Source organism: Convolutriloba macropyga, chromosome 7 (assembly GCF_964194025.1).
Source record: "Convolutriloba macropyga chromosome 7, txConMacr16.3, whole genome shotgun sequence".
NCBI lineage: Eukaryota > Metazoa > Xenacoelomorpha > Acoela > Convolutidae > Convolutriloba > Convolutriloba macropyga.
This window is the reverse complement of record NC_134474.1, coordinates 67,462,524-67,490,225: the sequence shown is the minus strand read 5'-3', so window position 1 is coordinate 67,490,225 and position 27,702 is coordinate 67,462,524. Positions and strand designations below refer to the sequence as shown.

Below are 27,702 nucleotides of genomic sequence, written 5' to 3'. Positions count from 1 at the left end.
TTTTTTAAAGAATTTGTTATGACCTTACTGGCGTCGACACCTGTTTTTCACAAAAAAAAAGTAAATTAATTTGATTTTTTCGTATTTGACGTTCTTTTTGTAGATGCTAGAAATATTCTGGACAATTACAGGTCTCGAGGGCTTCCTTTTCATGAATAAATGACCCTATTTAAATGGCTCTTTTTGTAATTAATGCCTTTCATGACATTGAATGTAATTTTGTTACGAAAAAAAATTAAAAGTATTACATACTTTAGCACTTCGCTTTTTGTCTACTTGTTACCTAGTCTTACTAATGAATGGCCACGTACTACATTATAGCTGTTTGAGGAAGGCGCAATCAAATAAATTTTGAGTGCCAAAATTTGGCTTGACGGTTTTGACAGCGTTTTCTGGCAAGTTTCAATTGAAATTTTGTTTGTTCTTTGTTGTTCTTTTTAGCCGCTTTAAAAAATGAATAAGGACAGGTCCTAATGCCCTTCTATAGAAGCAGTGGTAATCGTAAGTTTGTGGTAATATTAATTGATTCCTAATGGTATTTATTACTTTGAAGTTAACTGTTTCAAAAAAATAAGTTAATTTTTTTACTTTACTGTTTTTGTTCTTTTTTGTATAATTGTTACCAAACCTTTTTATGGACTGGTCTCATATGTTTTCTGGTGATTCATAAGTTATTTTTGTTTAGTTTTAGGTTTATCTGACGGTATGTTGACTTTGTTATTAAATTTAGTTTTTAAGAGGGACATAAATTTTTTGATGTAATTAATGTTTGTTGTTGTTGTTGTTTGATTTTGCTCTTCGTCTTGACTCGCTTTCTTAATATTGACATATTACAGCAATCTAATGCATCAATTTTTACTCCACTGAGTTATTTGCTTTGGAGGCTATCTTAGCGTTCATACAGAATTTTTTGAAAAAGACTTGGGCTTTTTTGGGACTCGCAAAAAATAATTTTTGGGTTTTTCTATCTGTTCCTTATTTGGTAGACAATTATGCCAAAATTGTGGATGCGCGGGGTCGGAACCTTATGTGCCATCGCACATTACCGAGCCGCCTTGTTTCTGGTTTAAAATACTGCGAATTGTTCTCTGATTTTTTGATATTCACTGGCTTTTTTGAGAAAAATTTCCGTATAGATTATTTTGAGAAAATGAATCAACTGATTTTGATTAGTTTTAGAATATTTTGGACAAATGTTGCTAACCAGAGTAGTTTAACAGATAGCTGTAGTAAAAGGAAAGTCGATCTAATTTTTTTTCAATTTTCCAAAAATGGATGTTGTTGCATTTAGCTTGGGAGTTATAAAAGGAGGCTCGGTAATGTGTGTCTGCTCATAATGTTTCGATGCCGCTAATCCACATTTTTGGCTTAAATATTTTCCAAATCAAGGACAGATACGAAAAAGTCAAAATAGTACATAGTAGATCATGCTTTGTAATTTTAAACTTGACGCATTCTCAAATGAAGGCAGACGTATATACCAGGAGTTTAATACCAGTTTGGTTACTTTGTTCTTTTACTGCGATGGAAGTAGAATTGAACTGCGCGTCACATTTCAAGATTTATTTGAAAAAATATAACATTAATACAATTTCTGGAGCAAAAAAACTGATTTGGTCAAGTAAACATCAATTTGTGTCAAGCAACAAAAATGAGATTCTCCATTCAAATCCTATCTATTTTTCAACCCAAACTTGAACAAATAGGGTCCTTTAGGAAACAGAGCTTTATGATTAACGTTCTTGGTTAACCCCTATTGATTTTTATGAGATTTTGCATTCTCCAAAGAGATTGCAATAAAGAATGATGTCAAGAAATCGAATACATCTGAAAGGAGTAGAATTAAGTCAAAAAGTTGCTCTTTTACGTCTTGACGCGTGATCCGAACTGAAATCAAGGCGACAAATAATTAGGAAAAGTTAGGACCTCAGGTCGGGAATTATTATCCAATGCACTGAAGAAGCTCATGGCTTAAAATAATAAATTTCAATGATAACGTCAGTTTACTTAGTTCCACTAGAAAGCTGATAGGAGTTGTCACTAATGAGACTAATATACAATCAAAAAGAAAGACGACAAAAAAGGCAAAAGTGAAAAATCAATTAATAATTTTGAAAACAATTGATCTCAAAATCAAATCAAAATTATAACCAGTGACTTCAAACAATATAAACGTTCTTTGAGGGTTTCTTATGGAGCCCAATGATACCTGTCAAATTTTAGACTGAAAAAGACTGCAAAAAGAAGACTCTTTTAAGATAGCGTCCTTTCCGTTCAAAATTGCGAGCAATTTCTTGCTGAATATTCTGTTGATCGTGTCGGTTAGTCTCAAATCCTCCGTGGTGTGAATGGCACTGGTAGAGGGCGTTGTCTCAGTATTCGATGAAGTGTTCGTTGCTGGTGTCTTATTGGAAGGTGAGTTGTCTGAGAAGGTAACTCGGGCCTTCGCTGGTGTAGATTTTTTTGCTTTGGCTCTTGGGATATTGGAGATAGCGTTGATAAAGTGATTATTTGATTGATGAATTCTGAATTGATTTTGGGCAAAAAGCGAGGTAATTTTGGGTGGGTTGTATTTATAGTTGAAATTTTGTACTTTCGCGCCTAATTTGAAGATTTTGTTGTGATTATTTGAGTTGGTGTCAGATATGGGCTCTATTGGGTCTAATCGTTCAGATTGTTCCCATTCTTTGTCGTCTGACTTTTGCAACATATATGCAGCAATTTTGTTAATGGAATAGGATTTATGCAATGGTAGATTAAGTGCAAATTGTGGTTTTTAATTTTGAAGAGGTATTTGCGATGCGATTGACATTTTTAAGTGGGGATTATTACCTTTTTTTTGATATGCTAATTGCGATGCAATTGGTAATGAAGTTTTGTGATGTGGTGATTGTGATGCAATTGCTTTAATCCGAAGTTGCGAATTTTGTGAATTAAAGTAGGTATTTTCGGCGCGATTAACCTATTTGGTGGATGGGAAGGTGAATGCAGCTTTAATTTGCCATTTAATTTCTCCACTGTTTGTAATTTCTGTTTGATTAAGTATTTGTAAGAATCTCGAATTTTGTTGCTACTGCAAAATGTTCGTCATATGAAACTTTTTTTTGGCTTTAGCAAAGGTATTTCTAGTGATGTAGTGTACACGGCCCTTTTTTGCTCCAGGCATGCTTTCAATTGTAAAATTATAGGGAAGTAGACGGTCAATCCATCTAGAAAGGCGACTATCGTAGGACTGATTAGATTTGTGTTCTTTTAAATTTGATTGATCTGTTGACCAAAAAACTCCTAATAGCTCTAATTCGTTGACACTGTATCGTTCTTCTGTAGGAATTAGAAATCGTGATGCGAATGCTATAAGTTTCCATCCATCAGGAGTTTTTTTTCGAGGGCAGCACCCAATCCAGAACGAGAAGCGTCACATTTTACGCGAACGTCCATCTAAGGGGGTGACAAAGTTGTGCTCCATTTGTCATGAATTTACTTATATAGTGTGCTGAACCAAGAAAAGATCTTAGTCGTTTTAGTGTCGATGGTGGTGGTATTGTTAATTTAGCTGCTGTTTTATTTTCAAGTGGCGATATACCAGTTTGGTTGAATTTGTACCCAAGCCATTCAATTTCCTTTTTTGCAGAATGGCATTTTTGAAGATCAATTGTAAATTATCCTCGTCTAGTTTTTTGAGACTTTTAGTGACATAAATAAGGTGGTCTGACTCGGACCCCGTGCTAAAAAAATAATATCATCAAGTAAGCAATAGGCGTTTTGAGGCCTACAAGCGTATAATCCATTGCTTTTTGGATTTCAGCTGGCATGTTGGTAAGGCCGTAAAATCCAGTTTTCATTTTATAAGTGCCAATTGTTTATCCACACTTGATATTAAAATTAATGTTTTGTAGTGTCTTCGTGCAATTGTAGTTGATTATAAGCATATTTAAGATCTCTTGTTGAAAAATATGCTTGTTGACCGTTTTGAGTATTTGTAAGGTGTTGTGAAATTGAATCTATTAACATTTCGATGTTGGGCATTTGATATTTATTTTTGTGAATTGATTTATTGAGAATTTTAGAATCTAGTACTTATTTTATAGATTGGTCTTTCTTTACAGTGATTATTTTCGGAGATATGAAGTGTTCGTCAGCGCAACTAGATAACTTTTCAATATGTCCCTCTTTCTGTAGGCGATCTAATTCAACCGTGACTCTAGGTTGTAGATTAATCGGAACGCGTCCACCTTTTTGATGCTTTGCTGTATATTTTTGATGAAACTTTGATTTCACTACATGAGTCTTTGAGAGGCCAATTCTTGACTAGATGTGGAAAGTGGGACGCGATTGTCTCTTTAATCTTACATGTAGAATCATCAATATTGTTAATAGATTTACCCCTTTTTGCTTGCTGTTGTACCACTGCCAGGCCAATGCTGTTGAAAAGGTCTCTCCCGATGATAAGCTTATGTCCGTCCTCCACAACTGTTAAGCAAGCCTCTTAACAAGTCCAAACATTGTACGTCACTGTTGTTGCAAGTTTCCCGAGAAATTTGATTGGTTCACTTGAAAATGTTTTCAGGTCGTTGTCCTGCTTCATGGTGATCCATCTTGCCAATGGTGTAGTTTTGAGGATTCTATTCGCGAGAGTCTTTGTGATGAGGCTGCACACGCTGCCTGAATCAATCATTGAGTTTGCCAGGATATTTCCAAATTTAGTTTTTGCTTTGAGGTGTTCTAGATGGTTCGCAGAATCACTAGAAATAGCTGTCACATAGTCGTCAGAATCACTATCGTAGTTAGAGTCGTAGACTTGATCATAGAGCTGTTGATAGCTTGTTAGGTAATTGACAGATTCTTCATCGTCACTTTTTTTTGGTGTTTGTATCGATCTGATTGACATTTGTTTGCGGAGGTTTTGGTGTTTGGGACTGTGAGTTTTTGTGCTTCTTTGCAAAGTGTCCTGTAATTCCACAGTTATTGCATTCTTTACCATTTTCGGGGCAAATTTGACGGTGGTTATGGCTCCAGCGCTGACCACAATTTATGCAAATGCTAGTATATTGGTAGTTTTGGGGAACAGTTGGGTAGCGAGTGAAGTCCTTACGAGATTGTTGGTAATTTGCTTTGCGATTTCGTCCTTGAAAGTTTTTGACAATATTGACTGATTGAGCGTCTGTATTCAAGTTTTGGTTTATTTTCTGTTGATTTCGCGCCCCTAGTTCTATGTGTATCGCAATAACAAGGGCTTCGGTTGGCGATACTGTTTATTTCAGAAGCTCTCTTTGGGTGTCATGATCTTGCGTGTTAAGTATGAAAGCATCTCGAATTAGAGTGGTTTCTTCGTCTCCCAAACTACAATTTTCTGCCTGTTCAACTAGACATCCATAGAAGCTTTCAACTGATTCTCCTTTCCGCCAAAGTTCCTTCAGTGGCTTTCGATTGGAAGTGGGGGTATTTGCTTTTAAATATAAGACGGCCTTCTTTGCCAATACACAAGTAGAGAAGGGATGCAGCTTTTTAGTCGCAATGTTCCCAGGGTTTGTCTCGGCTCTAAATACCAATTTCATCTAACTTGCATCTATTTTGCCAATTCACCTTTAACTGTTGGTTGCGGACTTTCGATCCCTTTCGGTTGCTTGAGTATGATTTTCCACGGGTTCTTCGTATATTGGCTCAGTTGGGTACGTGACCGCTGGATGTGGTCCATTTAGCAAAGTTTCTAATTGAATCTCTTCTTTCGCCAACGATGCCAATTTCCATTGTTGTCCATTTGTCCCACGAAAGTGGTGGTGCGATAGTTTGTTTCTCCCAAAAAGCGTCGATGTGGAGAGGAGTCTTGCGAAAGTCGATTGCTGACAGCGCCATGTTATACTCGATTACTTTGTGACTAGTCCATTGAGTAGCGATTGTATCTTTACCAAGCTGATTGAGGCAATTGCGCTGTGAATACCCACTTAGTTTCCACCACTTGAGTTCTGAGCTATGAATTTGTTGTTTGTGGTGCGAATGACTTGATTATCTTGAACTGCTAATTGAAAAGCATTTGGCTAACTTTGAATTACAACTGATTTACAGCGGTGCAATTGAGAGAATAAAACAAGAATAATTAAATCTAGATCAAACAGGAAATTGACAAAGTTAAGGGGTTGTTCACACGTAAAGAAGGAAATAGATGTTTGTTTACAGTATGAACGGACAGTTTCCTGTCTACCTGGCTGAACAATCTTGATATTATTAACTGAAGATATATGAAGAACTGAATTAATGGCAACTGCCTTTGAAATTGATAACTAAATGAAATTGAACTAAAATACGGTGATGGATATTCTGATGATAATATCCATCCCGTATGACGCCCATAAAGGAAAATTTATTTAGGCTACAAACTCTGAATTAAGCTGCCTCGCCTGTCGTTCAAGAGCAATTCTTCCGACATTTGTCGGTTTATATTTTCAGCATTTTTTTTGCTTCGTCGAATTTCTTGCCCTCAGAAATGGTATACAGTCTCCGAGGGCTTTAAGTCGCAATGCAGCTCTTTCAAAACTCTACCGAGCTGTCAGTGTACGGTACAGGATGCTGGTGAGCCGCTGAGGACACAAATCCTTGAAGTTGATTTTGCCCCCACCCCGCTCTGAGGCTCCCCCCCCCCACCCCAAGTTTAACCAGTTAAAACCGAAGGCAACCACTGGCCTGTCCTTCCAGAAGAATTCGTCCAACAATAGGAGGTTTTTTAATGGTTAAGTTTTCATTCAAAAGATGATTTTATTGCTATACAATCGGATGTTGACTCTCTTTTTTGCCATTTTGGAGGATAAAATTTTGTCAGCACATTGGTTTGCATGTGCGCATATAGTTTTTTCTTTCCAGTGTTGTACAGTGTTAGATACAGAAAGGGGAATCATTCTAGAACATTTCTTTGAGGGGGCTTCGGAATCTTGAGGTGAACTATTTATTCTCTTTAACGTTACTTTCTAGCTAGCTCTCGTGTCAATATTTTTTTTCACTAGGAACTTAACGCATTCTTATTATAATTTGACAAAAAGAAGACAGAAACCCTGAACGTTATTAATAGCTATGAAAAAGTAATGTACTGGTCTTTAAAAAATTTACAATAATTTTCAATGAAAGGTGTTGTTTGTCAATAACTCAATTTCGCGGAAGCTTTTGTTCAATATTCTAGAGAAACAATAAAAAATCATATCCAAGTTTTCCGAGAAATTTGTCCGAGGTTCTGCTGAAAGAGTATTAATCTTAAGTAAATGTCACTCAGCAATAGCTTTAATATTTAGTCTTAAGAGTATTGATGCATAGATGATAGATAACTTGAATTAAAACACTCACGTGCACATTTTAAAATACCGAAAGTCTGTAGTGCCATATTTAAAATGTCAGAAGTTGCTACTTAGCCAGAATTTGACTTTCGTCATTTTAAAACGTGCGCGTTTCGTGTTTTAAGCATGGTTAAGTGACTCTGCGGAAGTCATTTCGAAATTCTGACTTAATATCTCTAACCGCTTCGCGGTTCTCGATAAACGCCAGAAGTTCTCAGTGACTTCAAGCAGAGTCACGTAACCATTACTTAAAACGTCCAAAAATAATTTAAAATGAAAAGTTATTCTCAAATAATCCACTACTCAAATTTGCTGAAAATAAACTGGTTCGCTTTCAAGCACATTGAGTTTCAAGCATGTGATTTTGCTGTTAATGATGAGAAATTAATTATTTAAATCTGCATTTCAATGATAGGATTTTTTCAGCTTATGGGTGCATAGTATTTGCAACTAGGGTCACGTACTATTTTGATTTTCTATTTGCCAATGACACGGCCTATAACGGGGGGGGGGGGGGGCACAAAGGGAAAATATCGCAATGATGACTTTTCGTTTCAGCCCTGTATCATCCACGTGCAAGAAGTGTTCGACTACCCAGAGAGACTCTACCTAGTATTGGAAAGGTATAGTCTATACTCTGTTATGTTAGCCTTCACATGCTATATATATTAAGCCAGAATAATTTTTAGCGGACTTAAAATGATCCTATATTCTTTTTTAATGATACTGAGATCATACAGGATTCATTGCAAGATCATACTGAGTAATGCACTGCGGTGTGTTATGCACTTGCGGAGAGAAGTTAGATAACCCATATCAACCTCTTTCGAAAACAGGTAATAAATTGTTTGTTTTTGTTGTGTCTGTAGAGCAATGGGGGGTGAGTTGTTTGACAGAGTAGTGAAGAAGGACGGACTGGATGAGGCCACAGCTAAACTCTATTTCTATCAAATGATACTCGCCATTGAGGTATGCCGCAACATCGCAACTTAGCGATTATCTACTCTCTTTAGTTCCATGTGGCGATGGGTGGGGCTTTTTGTTTTGACCACTTTTTTTCGGAAGTGTCCCAAAAATTTAACTCTATTTTCATAGTTTCGGACGCGCTGATCTAGTCATCAATCTTGACAAAGTGCCTGCATTTGAGTCAGTTTAGTACCAATTGAGAGCCGTAGATAATAACATGATAGTTGTAGAATTTTATAAGGTCATGATTGTGTGTCTGTTGCAGTATCTTCATAAACAGAATGTGACTCATCGTGACCTGAAGCCAGAGAATATCCTGCTTGCCACTGAAGATGACCTCACTCTTGTCAAGGTACCCGTTTCTAAAAACACAGTCAGGATCTATTGTATTTCGGCCCGAGTGTTGTTTATGACCACCACTCTCAGGATATGAATTGTGATAAAAACACGTTACTGCGCCGAGGGGGGGGGGGGGGGGCACGTGATAATGTCCACAAGGTGGGGGGGGGGGGGGTTGCACGTCATTATGTCCACAAGGTTGGGGGAGGTGGCTGTCACTTGTTAAACCTAATCTCTCATTCACCACAAGTAATTAGTGGTAGTATTTAGACCTTCAGAATGGGTAATCAACTGCCGTAATCAGGAGCAATTTGAGCCGTTCCGGTTTTTCATCATCAGTTCAAACAAGTTTTCCAGAAAAGTACAATATTGATACATTTGATGTATGTTGACCGACTAGCTTACAAGATTGGTTGCACTCATGACCAAAAGGAAAAAATCATTTCGTACTCAGAGGTCAAATCATGATATTAATGTGAAATTTGAAGCTTCAGTTTCAACGCTGTTGGGCAGATGATGTAGCATAGATTTTTGTCCATTTTTTAAAAGAAAATAATGATAATTTTGAGCAATTCTTCTGATCTCGAAAGTACATCCATTTCAGCTTTGCAGAACAACCTTGCTTTCATATGTTGTCCTCATAAAACAATTATAATATTTATAAATGTAATCTTTCGTTGTGTTGCGATAGGTAACTGACTTCGGGCTGTCTAAGCTAGTGGGGGAGCAGTCTTTGATGAAGACATTATGTGGCACCCCCAACTACCTGGCCCCAGAGATCATCAAGACATCTGGCATGGGACACTACAACAGCAAAGTGGACATCTGGAGTCTGGGTGTCATCTTATTCATCATGTGAGAAAATCGCTCAACTTTGAAACGTCAAGTTTTGAAATGAATACTTGCAAATGGCCGTTTTAGCGAGCATATATGTACTCGCACTTGTAACTGTTTTCTGCCAGTTACATGAAAAATTCATACCAAGTCCTACGGGCTATTTTATGGTTAATAATCGATCTGGTAAATTTGAAACATGCATCGTCAAGTTTTGAAATCATTACTTGGCGATTTTTTTCAGCGAGTATATATTCTCAGCACTTTTCACTGTTTTCTGCTGGCTACTTGAAAAAATCACACCAAGTCCCACCGGATATTTTATGCTAAATAGTCGATCTAGTAATTTTAACAATTGGGTAAAACAATTGGAATTGGGTAAAATGGCAGGTTGCGTATGACATTGGTTGGGTATAATGGAATTGGGTAAATTGTCCTGACACCTTTCCGCCATGTGGTTCAACAGCGTACCAAATTGACTAAAGTTAAAGAAAAACCTTATTTGTAACGAATTGCATAAAAGTGCCTCAAACGACTAATTGCGAAATTTTACTATAAATTGCTAATCAGCTCTTACGAATATCATGAGTTTTCACAAGTTTGGTAAGTATATTAATATAATAATTAATGAAATTCGTAGTCCAATATTGATTCAAGTTAATTGAAATACTTTTCCGTGGATAATAATTGGAAAAGATTGGTTTGCTGAAACAGCCATTTGCCAAGTAACGAATGCAAGATCTGTGCAGTGCTAGATTCTGGAGTGATCTATGTTCCTATATACTGTGCCAGATTCCAAAACTTGCAAACCAAGCAAGGCCACATGACTCTGCTAAACTTCTAGCGGACATTTAGAACTGCCGCGTGGTAATCGACTACAGCCAAGTTTAGATGTCTTTTGCTTCTGGACAAATGGAAGATTTTATTACTGACCTCATCAGAGCCATGTAACCTATACATCAAGTACCAACATGGGAGCATTCTTTAAAATCATCAGTAAATTGAGGCGATTGTTTAATGTGTTGAGCAAAGTGACAAGCTAAATGATCAATATATGATTACCTGACCCCCAAACGACAGAAACGGACAAGATCTTGGTTTACTATGAAATCACGCGAGCTCCAATTAATTGCTCTTAAACGAAGTTCATAGCAATTATTTTAAACGTGTGTGTCTTTTTTATGCAAAGTTTTTGCTTGACAATTTTGTCTTTTCGAGTGAAATTTACGCCCTTGACTTTTTGCGTTTCGCGTGATCTAAAATTTTCTCTCAATCACAATTTCAAGCAGCTGAACTCAATTGGCGGCAATTTAATACTGAAAGTCAAATGAAAAGTGCGCAGAAACTGGTGCCATTTTTTCACTTTAAATCTTAATAGTGGTATATGTTAACCTCTAATGTGGTTGTTTGAAGCCCACTATTGAACTTCTTAGTCCCATTTAGGCTGCAATTGATTAGAACTCCCACTAGTCGTTCGAGAGCAATTCTTCCGACGTTTAGTCGGTTATGTTTATAGGTTGGCAGGGTATCCTCCCTTCTCAGACGACTATGACGATATGCCACTTGTAGAACAGATAAAGAAGGCCCGATTTTCATTCTCGGACGAAGACTCGTGGTCTCACGTCTCAAAACAAGGTCCGTATATTCTGCTCCTCTTGTCTCATGACAATCCGCAGCGCCTTTAAAACTTTATTAGATTTTTAATAGCCGCCCTCATCTTCTCAGCCGGCTATTATAGCGCTCCTATTATTTTTTTTTACTTCGTCAAATAAAAAAAATGTTTCGCTTTACCTCATTTTGCCGCTTTTTCAACATTTTGCGTGATATCTTTTTGACTTCTCTAGGCTAGTTTCTCTCATTCTGCTAAAAGTGATTTTGAACATCAGTTGCTCAGCAAAGCAATTCAAAATGAACAGAGTCACTATAAAAAAATTGAAGTCAGAAGTTGAAACGGGATAAACCCATAAAGCCCAATTTCAGATGCCCGCTATTTGAACGTCGTTCCTATAAGTCTTAGTTACCATCTTTAATGCTTATTGGTATTGATAGTAGCCCCTGTAGCCTCTCTCTAAGAAACAGAAGTACGTTTTGTTCAACTACGAAATGCCATCAAAATAAATCGGACTTAAAAAATGTTTTTGTATAAAAATCTTTTTTTTTCAATATCTTCTATTCTTTCAATCCCAATCATGCTTATTGGAATCAACGGCGGCTATTTTCCGGCAATCTGCCGGGTATGTTTAATTTGGTTGTTATGATATTATATTTGATGTCATATGTCGCTAGTCATACTAATTGCACGTGAGTCGTAACGCGATGTTTTTTAATCATAAATGATTTACCTCACTCTCTAGATGACTTTTAATCGCTCTAAAACTCATGCAAAAGTACTTTTGAAGGATCATGGTTAAAATAGTCACGCTTTGCATCTTCGAGGCAGCTCAACTAGGTATATTGCAATTGAATCTTAGAACTTGTGGAAAACACAACACGTAAACAATATAAATGTTTTTACAGCAAAATTTTTAGCGGCAAAGCGATAGCGGCTATTATTGGGGACATCGTGGTTTTTTTTACAGTTCAGAGAATTTGAACTCTATTGGGGCGCTGTCTTTGTTTAAGATCTGTTCGCTCATTTTCATGATTTTCGAAGTCAAACTGGAAGTTGAAATTGGAGTAGTGATTTCGGACTAATGATTTATACTAGCCATCAAAAGAAATTTATGCTAGCCACCGGTTTTGCGGCGTAAAATTTTTTTGCTCTAATTTTAAAGTAGAGTGAGAAAACGGTGTTTGAAAAAAATTGCTTTCTCGCTAATGTTTTTTGTTCACATGCGGCAATTTCACTTCGATTTTTACTGTTTTTTCTATTGTTTGGATAGGATTTTTTCTAAATGGTTTTCCCAATCCATTCTAGGCCTAGTCTTTGCTTAAATCAAATTTTCATTTCTCGCTAGTGGTTTTTTGTTCACATGGTCATTTTGACTTTGATTTTCTCAGTTTTTTAATAGCCGCCCTCATCTCAGCCGGCTATTATAGGGCTCCTATTTTTTTTACTTCCTCGAACTTTTTTTCGCTTTACCCATTTTGCCGCTTTTTTGATATTTTGCGTGAAATCTTTTTGACTTCTCTAGGCTAGTTTCACTCTTCTGTCATTCTGCTCAAAATCTTTTTAAACAGCAGCTGCCCAGCAAAGCAATTCAAAATGAACAGAGTCAGTATAAAAAATTGAAGTCAGAAGTAGAAACGGGATAAACCCATAAAGCCCAATTTTAGATTCCCGCTATTTGAACGTCGTTCCTATAAGTCTTAGTTACCATCTATAATGCTTATTGGTATTGATACTAGACCCTGTAGCCTCTCACTGAGAGACAGGAGTATGTTCAATCACGAAATGACATCAAAATAAATCGCACTTAAAAATGTTTTCATACAAAAAACAATTTTTGTTGATATTTTCTTTTCTTTCAATCCCAATAGAGTTATGGGAATCAACGGCGGCTAATTTCCGGCAATCTGTCGGGTATGGTTTTGTTTTTTGGTTTGATTTGTTTAGAAATGGTTTTCCCAATTCACTCATAGTCCGTTCTAGGTCTATTATTTGTTAAGTCAATGAAAATTCTTTGAATTGTGCGTCAGCACTTGTCCTGTTATGTTTTTTAATTCATCATCCCAATCGATTATTCATGCTGCCATTGACCTTTTCAATTTCAGTTACTATTACTGCTTTGCAGTTAAAGTTTGTGCGCGTATCGTCTTTTCTGCTTTTAGGTCAATTGCGTGAATTACCTCACCCAAAAAGTGACTTCTGAAATCACTTAATTAACTTTAAATTATTTGAAAATTTACTAGTTAAAGATCAATAGTGTACATCTAAGTAGTGCCAAACGTATATGCCCTAATTCTTGATTATTAAAGACTTCATTTTTTTATTTCGAATATTATTTTTGGAAAAGCTTTGTTAGGGCTTTTTCCTTATAGAGCGTATGTGTATCATAAAATGACAGTCAGAATCTAACCCAAAAAGTCCACTGGTCCATTAAGGGACTGGTCGCGGCTATTTTCCGGCAATCTGAAGGCCATGTTCTAACTTTATGTTCCGTTTAGTTGCCCTCCTAAGTCTAATCTTGCTTGCCCTTTTTAGTTGCCCTGCTTAGTCTCTTCTCAAATTTTTAAAATCCCACTTCTGACTCTTTAGAGACCCCAGGGTACGATTTCATCGGTCACCAAAACTTCGACGCAGAGAGTGTAGTTTGAAAGATTGAGCTTAGACTTAAAGACGCAAGACTCTATTTTTTTTGTGCTTAGCTTAGACTTGACTTGAAGAATTGAAAGTATATTTTTTGTCCTAAATTTAGTGTCCTATTGGACACTAAGTTAGGACAAACAATTAGAATATCTCTTCTTTAAATCTTAGTCTAGTCTTTCCAACTAAGAAATCTAACTTTTGACACTTGAATTAGACACTATAAATATTTGATGCTTCGATATAGGAGATGGAGAGGATTATTTTGTTTCAACTACTGTATGTTATTGAGAAAAATTGTATTTTACTTATCTGCATAATTGTACTCTTAACTTCATTTGCCAACGAAATTTAACACTTTCGTACTCTTTCGTTCTCTAAATACAATAGAACTCAATCGTATGCCCTCGGCCTCGTGCCCAGCTCTCAGGCGTAAGCGCCCTAGTCCCAGGTTCTTAGTCCCTCGGGTGACTAACTTTAGTATATCGAAGGACAAACAATTAGAATATCTCTTCTTTAAATCTTAGTCTAATCTTTCCAACTAAGAAATCTAACTTTTGACACTTGAATTAGACACTATAAATATTTGATGCTTCGATATAGGAGATGGAGAGGTTTATTTTGTTTCAACTACTGTATGTTATTGAGAAAAATTGTATTTTACTTATCTGCAGAATTGTACTCTTAACTTCATTTGCCAACGAAATTTAACACTTCCGTACTCTTTCGTTCTCTAAATACAATAGAACTCAATCGTATACCCTCGGCCTTGTGCCTAGCTCTCAGGCGTAAGCGCCCTAGTCCCAGTTTCTTAGTCCCTCGGTTGACTAACTTTAGTTTTAACATTTACTTAAGTGTCAAGATGAAGCTCCTAATTTGTGCTTTTTAATTGTTCTTGAACGAAGTTGATACCAATTATTGTAAACGTGTGTGTCTTTTTTATGCAAATATTTCGCTTGACAATTTTGCGCTTTTCTTCTAGAACATTCTTTGACTTCTCAAGTGACTTTTTCACGCTTTCGTTCATCATTTTTGAGTGATCTCTAGTGCTCCGAAGTTGCTAATATAAAATCGGTTGCAGCAAAGCAAAAGTAAGTGACTCGTAGCGCAGTGATTAGTGCGGGTTGCCATGGATCGAGAGGTCAGTGGTGCGAATCCCGTTGGGGTCAAAGTTTTTTGCACCCATAAAGAAAAATTGATCTAGACTAAAGACCATGAATTAAATTGCCTCGCCTATCGCTCAAGAGCAATTCTTCCGACATTTGTCGGTTTATGTTTTTATTTTCTTAATTCTCTAAGTTAAAGCATGACTTCTATTCCCCTCGTGCTTTTTCACCAGCACTGGTGCGAAAGCGCTCTCGTGTCAGAGCAATTTGTCAGGGAATAAGATTTTTGTTCATATTATTTGCTATTACACATTAGTCCAATTTTTAGCCCAATATAGTTCTCCTACGTGGCTTTGTCTATTTTTTTGTCTTACAAAGTGTATGTTTTTCCTCAACTTAGTGTCCTATTGGACACTAAGTTTAGGACAAGCATTGTAATATCATTTCTTTAAGTCTTAGTGTAGTTTTTCTAACTCAGAAATCTAACTTTTGACACTTGAATAAAACCGCTATAAATAGTTGGCTGCTTTGCTATAGGAGACGGAGAGGTTAGGTTTAGTTCACCTCCTGTATTTTATTGAGCAGAAAAATTTTCTTTACGTAGCCTGCAAAATTGTACTGTTAACTTATTTTTCAAACGGAATTCAACATTTTCGTACCCTTTCGTTTTCTAACTACGTTAGAACAAAATCTTCTTCCCTCGGGCGACTAACATGTGTTCTAACATATACTTAAATGTCAAGATAAAGCTCCTAATTTTTGCCTTTTGATTTTCTAAACATGTTAGAGCGTAACTCAGGCAGCACGTAACGCAGCACTGGCGCGAAAGCGCTCGTGTCAGGGCAATATGCCAGGAACTTAGTTTTTGATTTTAAATGCTGGGTTAAACAATTGAGAAATTTTAGCGCTCTGAGTCCCTTAATGTCAGAACACAAATTTTGACCCCCGACTAATCTTGTACATTGCGCTGGCACAAACACATGTCCGCACTTATTTTTTCGGTCGACTGAGATTTATGTTCTTAAAATATGTTGGAATATACATTTTTGTCGCACGAGGGACATAGTGCCCTGACGAGAGGGCGACTACGTAGAGCAACAAAGTAGGGCAAGCAAAGCAGACTTTTAGCAAAAGAAGGACAACTAAATGGGCAAGAAACTTGTTGGACATTTTTTGAAACTTTTGTTATGGATTACCATTTTTTAAATGTTAAATTAGTTCAAGTGTTAATTGCGGGAATGTCAGGGTGAGGTGCTTTGCTAAATTCAAAAGGCGAAAGTTTCTCCGTAAATTAATTACCTTTGCTTTAGTTGTATTAACTGTTTTGTGTTTTATTTAGCCAAGGGTCTGATCAGTAAACTGATTGTTGCGAATGCTGCCAAGAGACTCAACTCAACACAAGCACTCAATCATCCATGGCTTAAGGTTGGTTACCGATAAATTGCCTCGCTAAAAATTATAATGGCTGTAACTGAGGTACCTGGCTGTTATACGCTCCACCAATGTTCCCTGCACTCCCTTATAAATCCATTAGTGTTGAATCTTTTACGCAATATGGTTACCTATTTTGTCTTGGATCTTTTCTGTTTGTGCCCCCTCCCCCGAGTATGTTATGCACCCCCAGTTACAGAGCACGGGCCACTACATAGTAAATCATTTTGTAAAAATTTGGCACGAGAGTTTGGGGATTGCAAAGAATATCCACCCATTAAGCTGGGGGCACAATCGGAAAAGATCCCTCGTCTTTTACGGTAATAGAATGCACGGAGCATTTTAATGATCTCCGAGTGATAAAAGGTCGAAAGTAGAGGAATGTAAACCATGGATACAAAAGAGCTTGGCATATCTTACAATAGAAGAACTACTTGTTTAAAAAACTGTCGGTGAAGAAATTAAGCCTCGAGGAACACGGAAAAACAAGCGATATACCCAAGCTCGGGATCTGTATACCAGTTGGTTTAGGGGTGTAGCCCATTCGATTTCAAGTAGAGACCCCCCAGTTCTCCTACCATATCAATCATTGATATAGCTTAGTTTAAATACTTTCCGAGTGGCTTTTACGTCCCTGACTTTTTGCGGAATCTAAGTTTTTTTCATTCACTGTTTCAAGCAGCTGAACTAAATTGGCCCGAATTTACCACTTATAAAGTCCAATGAGAAGAACATCGGCTATTAGTGTTATTAATAGAAGCCTCTTCTTTCATGAATATCTAGATTGCGCATTGAATATACATGGCAACGTAGTGAATACGGTCAATGTCAAAAGAGCAAAATCAAAGAAAGGGGATAAAGCCCGGTCATTAAGTCATTAACCATTAGGTTATCAAAGTTCATTAAAGTGCTCGCTAGCTGACATTAGTATTAATTCTTTTGGCTTTCAGTTTACAGGCTGAATTAAAAATAGTTTTTGAATCCAACGGAAATTACAAACCTAATTAGAACACTTTTTGAAACTTACCGAAAAAATCTGTAAAATTCGGTCTCTTCGTTTTTCTTCTGTTACAATCCCGATGTGCGCAAACCTCGTCAACGGCAGCTATTTTCCGGCAATTTACCAGCTGTGTCCATCGTCTTAGCAATGCAAAAAAATTTGAAGTGCTTCGGGAGCGCTGACCTTTTCAAGAAATCTTCACACATTTTCTGCTGTTTGATGTCAATGAAAAGTTAAATTGAAGTAGTCATTTTAATCACGCAAAGGAGTAAATAGAGCGAAAAAGGCAGTCGATAAAGCGTTAAATTTTTTGCGCACTGAATTTAAGGCTGAGTGCAGAAAATTATGTTTGAACCAATTTTGCGCTTTCTGTTCTTTTTACACAATTTGATTTACGTTTTCAGCTTTTTTAATTGCTCTCAAACGAAATTTGTAGCAATTATATTAGGCCTGTCGGTCTTTTTTTGTGATTTTTCGCTTGACCAATTTTTCGTCTGAAGCTTTTGAGTTTTCGTCCTCAAAAACGGGATAAACAGGTACCGCCCCCACCGCGCTTCCCCCCCCCCCCCCACACCCCGTTTCTAGCTACTTACGAAAAACCGCTTGCTAAAAACACGCAAATTTATACTATTTTGCTCAATTTTTTTTCAAGTTTTTTGAAAATTTGTCATTTTTTGAGTTATTTCAGCCCTAGGTGTCAAGGAACCTCCTCTAGGGTTTTATAATAGGTTTCTGCATAGTTTCTAGTGGTAGTGGAATGGTTTCAACATTTTAACATCACGAATTTTAGCATTTTGTTTGACAAATTGTGCAAATTTTCAATTTTTTTGGCATTTATTTTTCATTATTCAAGTCTTTGCAGACGCAGGGGCCAGAAAACGTCCTTTACGATTATTTACTGAAAAAATTTTACTTGCCATGGAATATCTTTCATTTTTTTAATATGACAAATTTTTGCGTTTTTTTTTGGTAAAACTTGCATTTTTTTCAAATTTTTCTAAAATTTTTGTCGGTATCTAGGTTTCGCCAGCCTTAAGTACCGCATAACCTCCTCTAAGTTTTGATTACAGGTTAATGCATAGCTTCTTGATGTAATTGAATGTTTTTCAAGATTTTAATATCAGCAATTTTTGAAAAATATTTGTAATATTTTCAATTTTTTTTTAATCTTTTTGAATTTTTATCATTTTTTCTGGCACCAGGGTCCTAGAGACCTCCTCAAAGCTCTGATGAAAACCTGTCGCATAGTTTCTAGAGTTAATGGAGTGGTTATCATTTATTTAATGACTCCAGCTTTAGCAATTTTTTGATAAAATTTTAATTATTTTTCAATTTTTCGGAAAATTATTATTGTTACAAGTTAATGAATCTTTATGAGCCAGTGAAACTATTTCAATTTTAAAGTAGGGACACTGTACAATCTCTTAAGACAATGAAATGGTTTTTCAAGATTTTAATATCTTAATTTTTAGCAATATTTTGTTTAAATTTGCGATTGTTTCCAAAATTTTTGAATATTTTTGTCCTTTCCCTGAGTTTAACGATCATTACTGGCCAACGAAGCTTTTCAAGTCTTACAGACGGGTTACTTGACATGACTCCAGATACAAAAAATTTTTTTGAACATTTTGACTGTGAAATCTGGAAGCTTTTCTTTTAAATTTTGCAATATTTTCCAATTTTTTCAGCTTTTTATTTTGATTTTTTTACTAACAAGACTAGAAAACAAGGTTGCAGGGTCGAATAAGGCTAAAGCTAGCCTCACTAAACTGTGGCTATCTACTGACGAAGCCAACCACTCGCCGGTCGTTTGAGAGCAATTCGCCCGACGTTAGTCAGCTATGTGTGGAATTGCTCTCTAGGAGAAGCAATTATTGTAAACCTGAGTGTCTTTCTTTTAGGTTTTTAATTTTTTACGACTCAAATAGGAGTATTGGTATTCTACAACTTTTTAAAGCTGATTTCATTACTTTTGACTTCTGTTTTTGAACTCTGCATTTTATCTGTTGCATAGTTTGTAATGTATAGTAATTAGAAACTGCCGGTAATATTCAAGGTGGAAAGGTCATATGATAATTTTTAATCCCATATAAGTCCCCCTACCTATCTTCTACTACCCTCTACTACCCCCCACCACCGCAACCACCTATCTACCCCCTACACCTCCCCCATTTACCCCCCCCCCCCCCCCCCGACTACTATCTACCCACAACCAACCCCCTACACCTAACTGCCCACACGTACCCACTGGCCACTCAACTAACCCCCTTCCCCGCCTACTTGCCCCACTCCCCCCCAACACCCCCTTTTACCTAGTCCCCCACTTAACCACATTCCTAACAAAAATTGTTTGTTTCTTGCCATATATTGCTATTTTTTATTTCTTTTTCGATATTTTGTTAATAGGCAGGGTGAGTTAGAGTTTTCATTGCACGTATTCTACCGGCTATTTTTATGCATAATTTTTGCTTTACCGTTTTTTACTTTTCGGGTAACTTTTACACCCTTGACTTTCTGTGTTTTGCCTGATCGAAAGTTCTCTCTCATTCACAATTTCAAGCAGCTGAACTGAATTGGCGGCGGCATTTTAATACTAAAAGTCAATTGATAAGTGCGCCAAAAATGGTGCCATTTTTCAGTTAAAATCTTAATAACGGTATATACTAACCTCTAATGAGGTTATTTGAATTCCCCTAGTTGTTTTTTAGTCCCATTCAGGCTACTCCCTTGACTGAAGCAGGCTGCAATTGATTAGAGCTCCCACTAGTCGTTCGAGAACAATTATTCCGACTTTACTCGGTTATGTTTTAAGTTTTTGAACCATTTTTGGTGAGTCTTTCGAGAAGTGTATTCTTAGTTTTCCAAAGTCTATTTAAAGTTTCAGAGTGTAGCAATTATATTATTCCTAGCAATTATATTTTATGTGATTCTTGGTACTACCGACGTTTGGTCTGATATTTTCTTCTGGCCATTTGACTTTTTCTCCTAATTAACGGGATAAACATGTAAAGCCTGCTGGGCGTCAAGTCGCCGAGCAGTTCCTTTAGAGCTTTACGCTTTGCTAGTCTCTAAGTATGCGATTCGCCGAAATTGTTTCAGACACAAAGTCATCGCATGAAAGGCGGTTCTTAAGATTTAGAGAGTCCAACCCACTCCCCCACACCCCGCCCGTACTCACCGCGACTCCATCCATTCCCCTCACTTCCATTTCCCCTCCATTTCACCCGTAACCCCACACGCACAAGAATCCCCCTCATCAATTAAGATTGAGCTAGCCTCCCTAAGCAGCAACGGTCAACTGAAGAAGTCAACCGATAGCAGTCGTAAGAGAGAAAATTAGCCTGACGCTAGTCGTCTATGTTTTGATTTGTAGGTCACCACTTGTCCTGCTATGTTTTTAATTCATTGCCCTCAATTTTTGCTGCGACCATTTAATCACCGTCTGACGTCATTGGTTATTGTGCATTTTGTACGGAATTTTTGGTCAATCGTGTGATAATTTTTTGAGCATACATGACTTGCCGCACTCACTAAAATGATTTCTGCGTTCACCTATTAATTCCAAATTGAGAATGGAAATTCTAATTCAAATTCATTAGAAAGACAAGCGAGTCGACTATGCTATTTTCAGCAGACAAATGCTTGAAATTTGAAAATTAGGATAGCATTTCTGATGGCACTTTTTACATTTGGTCTGGTAATGGCACTTCTAATGGCGGTTGAGCCGCCTCCAGTCGTTCGAAAGCTCTTCGTTCGAGGCTAGTCGGTTATATGCTCTAAATGTAATATCTACTTTGCTTGATAGGATGAGGAAATGAAAAAAATTGCGGAGAAATTAATGCAAGAAGACATGGAAAATCGAAACTCATCTCCAAATCAGATGTCAACTACTACTGGAGAAATGGCAACTAGCCGGATTAACAGTGAAGACACCGAATCTCACATCAGCAATAATGACCCGCTGAATGAAACAGTTGAACTGAAAAAGTCAGACTCTTTCAAAGAGAACTCAGAAACAGATTCAGCCAATGACGAACATTCAGACACTTCAGAACAATCTGCTTCAGGAAAAACTGAAGATTGTCCCGTTTCTAAAAAGCCGAAACTTGACGCGTCTTGAGATGTGCTTTTAACAATGCAAAGTTTTGTGTTTTACGTGTAATTTGTTTTATTGTATACAGTTTGTATCAAATTCTATTAAAGATTTTTTGAAATGTGAAGTCACCCCTTAATATTTGAAATTTACCCTTTTATGTCTATTTTAGCGTGGCTTTAGCGTAAAATATTGATCGACTTAAAATCAACGCAGGTGAACGAGTTATTATTACTCAATAGGTTATTAACCCATAAGCAAAACTAACACCGCAATTTTCGCAAATAGATCTGAAAATTAATTTTATTAATAGCCGCCTCAGCGTCTCAGCCGGCTATTATAGCGCTCCTATTTTCACAATTCAAAGAATTTGAATTGTATTGGGGCGCTGTCTTTTTAGACTCGAAGAGGAGTATTGGTTTTCTTAAGCTTTTTTTTACCGGAAGTACATTCGTTCAGACGCCGTTTTGACCTAAAAGCGAAAGTGATTAAAATTGCCATGTGAACTAATTTTTTCTGAGCGCGAGAAGTTTTTTGATCATGTGCTGCATTTAATGAATGACTTTTTGACTCTGAAAAGTATTTTTGACAGAATGGCACTTATAAATAACCTTTTTGAGCCGTTCTTTTGTCTAAGTGGCCCGGTTTTTTTGCTTGTAATTAAGTTTTTTTGCAGGAAAAATTTCAATTCGATACCATATGGAAATGTCACCCTCGGAAATTGATACCACAGTGTTTTGAAGAGCCTGAAAATGCTTTTCAAGCTCGTAACGGGCACATACTTCTGGAATTTTTAGTTAATTTTTGGCTTTTTCTATTAATTTCTTCATTTTTGGATCTTTCAGCCGTCTTTTTTCAAAAATCAGTTCATATGAAATGTTGTAACTTTTTTAACCTTTACAAGAGGATGGTTTTTTGTCTCGTATAGCTCTTTGTTTTTTTAATTTTTCGAATGCCAAGTAATGAAAAGTATTCGTTTTTCATTTTTTAACAATTTGTTTTTAACTTTCAAAAATCATGAAATCTTTTTTACGACTGTCTTACATTGTGTCCATATTCTTCACATCCTAGTTTTTATCTTTCTAGCCTTGTCCTGGCACCTAAATTTATTTTCGTTTTTTTTTTGGTTTTTCAGTTGTTAAAAAGTTTTATTGATTTCAGCTTTTTGATTTTCGTTTATTCTTTGGTTTTTAATTGATTGCTTTCAACATAAGGGAGTGCTGAGAGTGCTAAGTCACCCCTTAATATTTGAAATTTACATTTTTATGTCTATTTTAGCGTGGCTTTAGCGTAAAATATTGATCGACTTAAAATCAACGCAGGTGAACGAGTTATTATTACTCAATAGGCTATTAACCCATAAGCAAAACTAACACCGCAATTTTCGCAAATAGATCTGAAAATTAATTTCATTAATAGCCGCCTCAGCGTCTCAGCCGGCTATTATAGCGCTCCTATTTTCACAATTCAAAGAATTTGAATTGTATTGGGGCGCTGTCTTTTTAGACTCGAAGAGGAGTATTGGTTTTCTTAAGCTTTTTTTTTACCGGAAGTACATTCGTTCAGACGCCGTTTTGACCTAAAAGCGAAAGTGATTAAAATTGCCATGTGAACTAATTTTTTCTGAGCGCGAGAAGTTTTTTGATCATTTGCTGCATTTAATGAATGACTTTTTGACTCTGAAAAGTATTTTTGACAGAATGGGACTTATAAATAACCTTTTTGAGCCGTTCTTTTGTCTAAGTGGCCCGGTTTTTTTGCTTGTAATTAAGTTTTTTTGCAGGAAAAATTTTAATTCGATACCATATGGAAATGTCACCCTCGGAAATTTGTACCACAGTGTTTTGAAGAGCCTGAAAATGCTTTTCAAGCTCGTAACGGGCACATACTTCTGGAATTTTTAGTTAATTTTTGGCTTTTTCTATTAATTTCTTCATTTTGTGGATCTCTCAGCCGTCTTTTTTCAAAAATCAGTTCATATGAAATGTTGTAACTTTTTTAACCTTTACAAGAGGATGGTTTTTTGTCTCGTATAGCTCTTTGTTTTTTTAATTATTCGAATGCCAAGTAATGAAAAGTATTCGTTTTTCATTTTTTAACAATTTGTTTTTAACTTTCAAAAATCATGAAATTTTTTTTACGACTGTCTTACATTGTGTCCATATTCTTCACATCCTAGTTTTTATCTTTCTAGCCTTGTCCTGGCACCTACATTTATTTTCGTTTTTTTTTGTTTTTCAGTTGTTAAAAAGTTTTATTGATTTCAGCTTTTTGATTTTCGTTTATTCTTTGGTTTTTAATTGATTGCTTTCAACATAAGGGAGTGCTGAGAGTGCTAAGTCACACCTTAATATTTGAAATTTACCCTTTTATGTCTATTTAAGCGTGGCTTAAGCGTAAAATATTGATCGACTTAAAATCAACGCATGTGAACGAGTTATTATTACTCAATAGGCTATTAACCCATAAGCAAAACTAACACCGCAATTTTCGCAAATAGATCTGAAAATTAATTTCATTAATAGCCGCCTCAGCGTCTCAGCTGGCTATTATAGCGCTCCTATTTTCACAATTCAAAGAATTTGAATTGTATTGGGGCGCTGTCTTTTTAGACTCGAAGAGGAGTATTGGTTTTCTTAAGCTTTTTTTTACCGGAAGTACATTCGTTCAGACGCCGTTTTGACCTAAAAGCGAAAGTGATTAAAATTGCCATGTGAACTAATTTTTTCTGAGCGCGAGAAGTTTTTTGATCATGTGCTGCATTTAATGAATGACTTTTTGACTCTGAAAAGTATTTTTGACAGAATGGGACTTATAAATAACCTTTTTGAGCCGTTCTTTTGTCTAAGTGGCCCGGTTTTTTTGCTTGTAATTAAGTTTTTTTGCAGGAAAAATTTTAATTCGATACCATATGGAAATGTCACCCTCGGAAATTTGTACCACAGTGTTTTGAAGAGCCTGAAAATGCTTTTCAAGCTCGTAACGGGCACATACTTCTGGAATTTTTAGTTAATTTTTGGCTTTTTCTATTAATTTCTTCATTTTTGGATCTTTCAGCCGTCTTTTTTCAAAAATCAGTTCATATGAAATGTTGTAACTTTTTTAACCTTTACAGTAGGATGGTTTTTTGTCTCGTATAGCTCTTTGTTTTTTAATTATTCGGATGCCAAGTAATGAAAAGTATTCGTTTTTCATTTTTTAACAATTTGTTTTTAACTTTCAAAAATCATGAAATCTTTTTTACGACTGTCTTACATTGTGTCCATATTCTTCACATCCTAGTTTTTATCTTTCTAGCCTTGTCCTGGCACCTACATTTATTTTCGTTTTTTTTGTTTTTCAGTTGTTAAAAAGTTTTATTGATTTCAGCTTTTTGATTTTCGTTTATTCTTTGGTTTTTAATTGATTGCTTTCAACATAAGGGAGTGCTGAGAGTTTGCTGGTAAGCCTTTTCCGAAGTTTTGACTGATCACTGTTTTCTGCAACTTTTTAGGGCATTGGTATTGTTTTTTAAAAAATTTTTGCTTTGAATATTTTTCTGTTGCTTATGTCTTTTCTATGATTAATTTTTTTTTGAATTAGTATGAAATCATTTTGTTTGTATGTCATATAGCCAACACGGAAGCATATCTTATTTTTGTCTGATTTGCAGTGATTAGAAAACTGGTTGTAGTGGTTTTTTGAGTCTTGAGCGTGAGCATTGTTTTTCTTTTTTAAAATCTAATTTAGTTTCTAATGTTATTATCTGCATTTCGCTTTTGCGATCTTTTGAGACTAGAATCATGAACTATTTGATGACATTTAATAGAGCTGTAATTAATAGAGCAACTTTTAATAGAGCAACTTAATGGGCATTTAATTAAGCAACTTTTTGAGCCTATCAGTATTTTGACCATCCTAATTATTTTGAACCTTTTTTAACGTTACCAAAAGTTTTCAATAATATGAAATTTTGCTGCATTTTGTTTTTCTTAACAGCGGTATAAATTTCACCAAGTTTTAGATCAGAACTCAGGAGGCTATGAGTTAATGGTTTAATACAAAAGGTAATTGCCCCAGGTGTAATTATTGTTTTTGTATAGTTTAGACGCGTTGAGTCGCTTCCGGAATTCTTTCGGCTATGTTTTTTTTAGATTTGTTCACACATTTTCCTGATTTTTGAAGTCAAATTGGGTTAGTGATTTTGGTCACAACGAAACAGGAAGTGGAGCGAAAACGCGAGTGGTTTCGGGGCGTGAATATGTTTTGTTCTAATTATAAATTAGAGTTAGAAACGGTGTTTGAACAAAAATCTGCTTTCTCACTGGTTTTTTTTTGTTCACATGCGGCAATTTCATTTTGATTTTTACTGTTTTTCGATATTTTGGATCAGTTTTTTTTCCAAATGATTTTCCCAATCCATTCATAGTTCTTTCTAGGCCTAATTTTTTGTTTGAACCAATTGTCCATTTCTCGCTAGTTTTTCTGTTCACATGCGGCATTTTGACATTGATTTTGTTTTTTTTTATATATATTTTTTATCTGATTTTTTTTTAGAAATAGTTTTCGCAATTCACTTACATTCCGTTCTAGGTCTAGCTTTTGTTTAGTCAACGAAAATTCTTTGAATTGTACGTCAGGACTTGTCTTGCTTTGTGTTTTTACTTCGTCGGATAAAAAAATTTTCTCTTTACCTTAGATCACAGCTTGTTCAACATTTTGCGTGAAATCTTTTTGAGGTCTCTAGTCTAGTCTCGCTCTTTAGACAGCAGTTGTTCAGCAAAGCAATTCAAAATGAACAGAGTCAGTATCAGAAAACGAAATAAGATAGAAACGGGATAAACCCCTAGAGCCCAGTTTTAGATGCCCGTTACTCGAACATGGTTCTTATAAGTCGTGGTTATCATTTCTCAAGCTTATTGGTATCAATACTAGCCACTCTGTCTTCTCACTATGAAAAAGTAATCTGTTCAACAACGGACTGACATCAAAATAATTCTCACTTTAAAATAGTTTTCCTACAAAAATCATTTTTCCCCATTTTTTCTCTTCTTTCAATCTAAATCGTGGTTATGGGAATCAACGGAGGCCAGTTTCCGGCAATCTTCCGGGTATGTTTATAATTCTGTTTATTGTCTGCCGTGAGCCTCTCAAACGGCTTCTATATGGGCGCTCTTTTTTTACAACTCGAAGAGGAGTTTTGATTTTCTATCGGTCTTTTTTTTTTACAAAAAGTAGTTTTTTCATGCGGCATTTTGACCTAAAAGCGAAAGTGAAAGCTATCATGGTGAACAATTTTTTTGCTAAGAGAGAGTATTTCTTCGTTCATGCGCTGAGTTTAATTAAAGGATTTCCGACTTTGAAAAGAGTTTTAATAGACTGGCGCATATAGCTAACTGTTTTTGGCCGTTTTTTTGTTTTTTCATCTATTTGGCTCAATTTTTTTACTTGTAATTTGAGTTTTTTATGTAAAAAGTTTTTGATCGATGCTACATTAATACGTAAATTTATGATACGTAAATTTTGATAACCGCAAAGTTTTGCTGAGCTCTATAATTCTATTCAAGTGTAAATTGGTCCCACATTTTTAGATGAATTTTTAGATAATTTTAAATTTTTTTTCTTTGTTTCTTAATCAGAGAGGACTTTTTTCTTAAAAATCAGTGTATATGGCAACGCTCGTTTGGCAAATCTTGCCTTGAAAAACTCTTTTGAACGTGAGATCTTTTATAAAATTGTACACTTTTATATAAATTTTAATTTATTTTTTGTTCGCTTTTGGTTTTGAATCGTAGAAATATTTTTCTGTGCACAGTCAGTGGTTTAATTTTGTGTTAAGGAAAATGGAATTATTTTTTGACGTTTAATAATTGAAATTCAGTGAAAGTTTGTTTTTTTTAATTACCATTTTAATATATTTTCTATAATTTTAATATTTTGACCCTTCTTTACAAATATTTTTATATCTCGAATCTCTGTATTGTTTCACTTTCTTATTTAGACAGACGGATAACAGCGTAATGTTTTTAAGCAATGAATGCTAATTAAATATAGTACTTGTTTTTGATCGATAATGTGGAGTGCAACAGGTTTTTGAATCAATTTTGAAACAGGATGCAAAAGTCGATGCTTCATGTGAAAACTAAGGTCAAACAGCTGAACGAATCGAGGAGCAGCAAGAAGAGAGAAATTGTTTTTCCCTTCATATCTGTTGAAAGAGAACGAGAGAAGTTGGTGTGCAAAAAGTTTCGCTAGGTCAGTGAAATTTTTTTGATCACGTGGGGATTTTTCATAGCAGTTTGTTTTAATTCCTATTTTTCCTCTCAAAAGTGTTTCTCACGGCTATCTATACTAGTTAGAGTGTGTTTGGAAGCGGTTTTGACCATCTG

The 27,702-nt window shown here is 35.8% G+C and overlaps 1 protein-coding gene across 2 annotated transcripts in view; it reads left to right on the top strand.

The window, feature by feature from the left end:
* LOC142343277 (ovarian-specific serine/threonine-protein kinase Lok-like) overlaps positions 1–21,500 on the top strand; it is a 413,485-nt gene extending 391,985 nt beyond the window's left edge. For both annotated transcript variants that reach the window (XM_075395067.1, XM_075395068.1), the window contains exons 9-15: positions 7,878–7,942; positions 8,189–8,288; positions 8,551–8,637; positions 9,316–9,479; positions 10,975–11,093; positions 16,150–16,235; positions 21,047–21,500. In XM_075395067.1, coding sequence (XP_075251182.1) covers positions 7,878–7,942; positions 8,189–8,288; positions 8,551–8,637; positions 9,316–9,479; positions 10,975–11,093; positions 16,150–16,235; positions 21,047–21,361 — 936 coding nt within the window. In that variant the 3' untranslated portion in view covers positions 21,362–21,500. The remainder of the gene's footprint in view (positions 1–7,877; positions 7,943–8,188; positions 8,289–8,550; positions 8,638–9,315; positions 9,480–10,974; positions 11,094–16,149; positions 16,236–21,046) is intronic.
* The last annotated feature ends 6,202 nt before the right edge of the window (positions 21,501–27,702 follow it).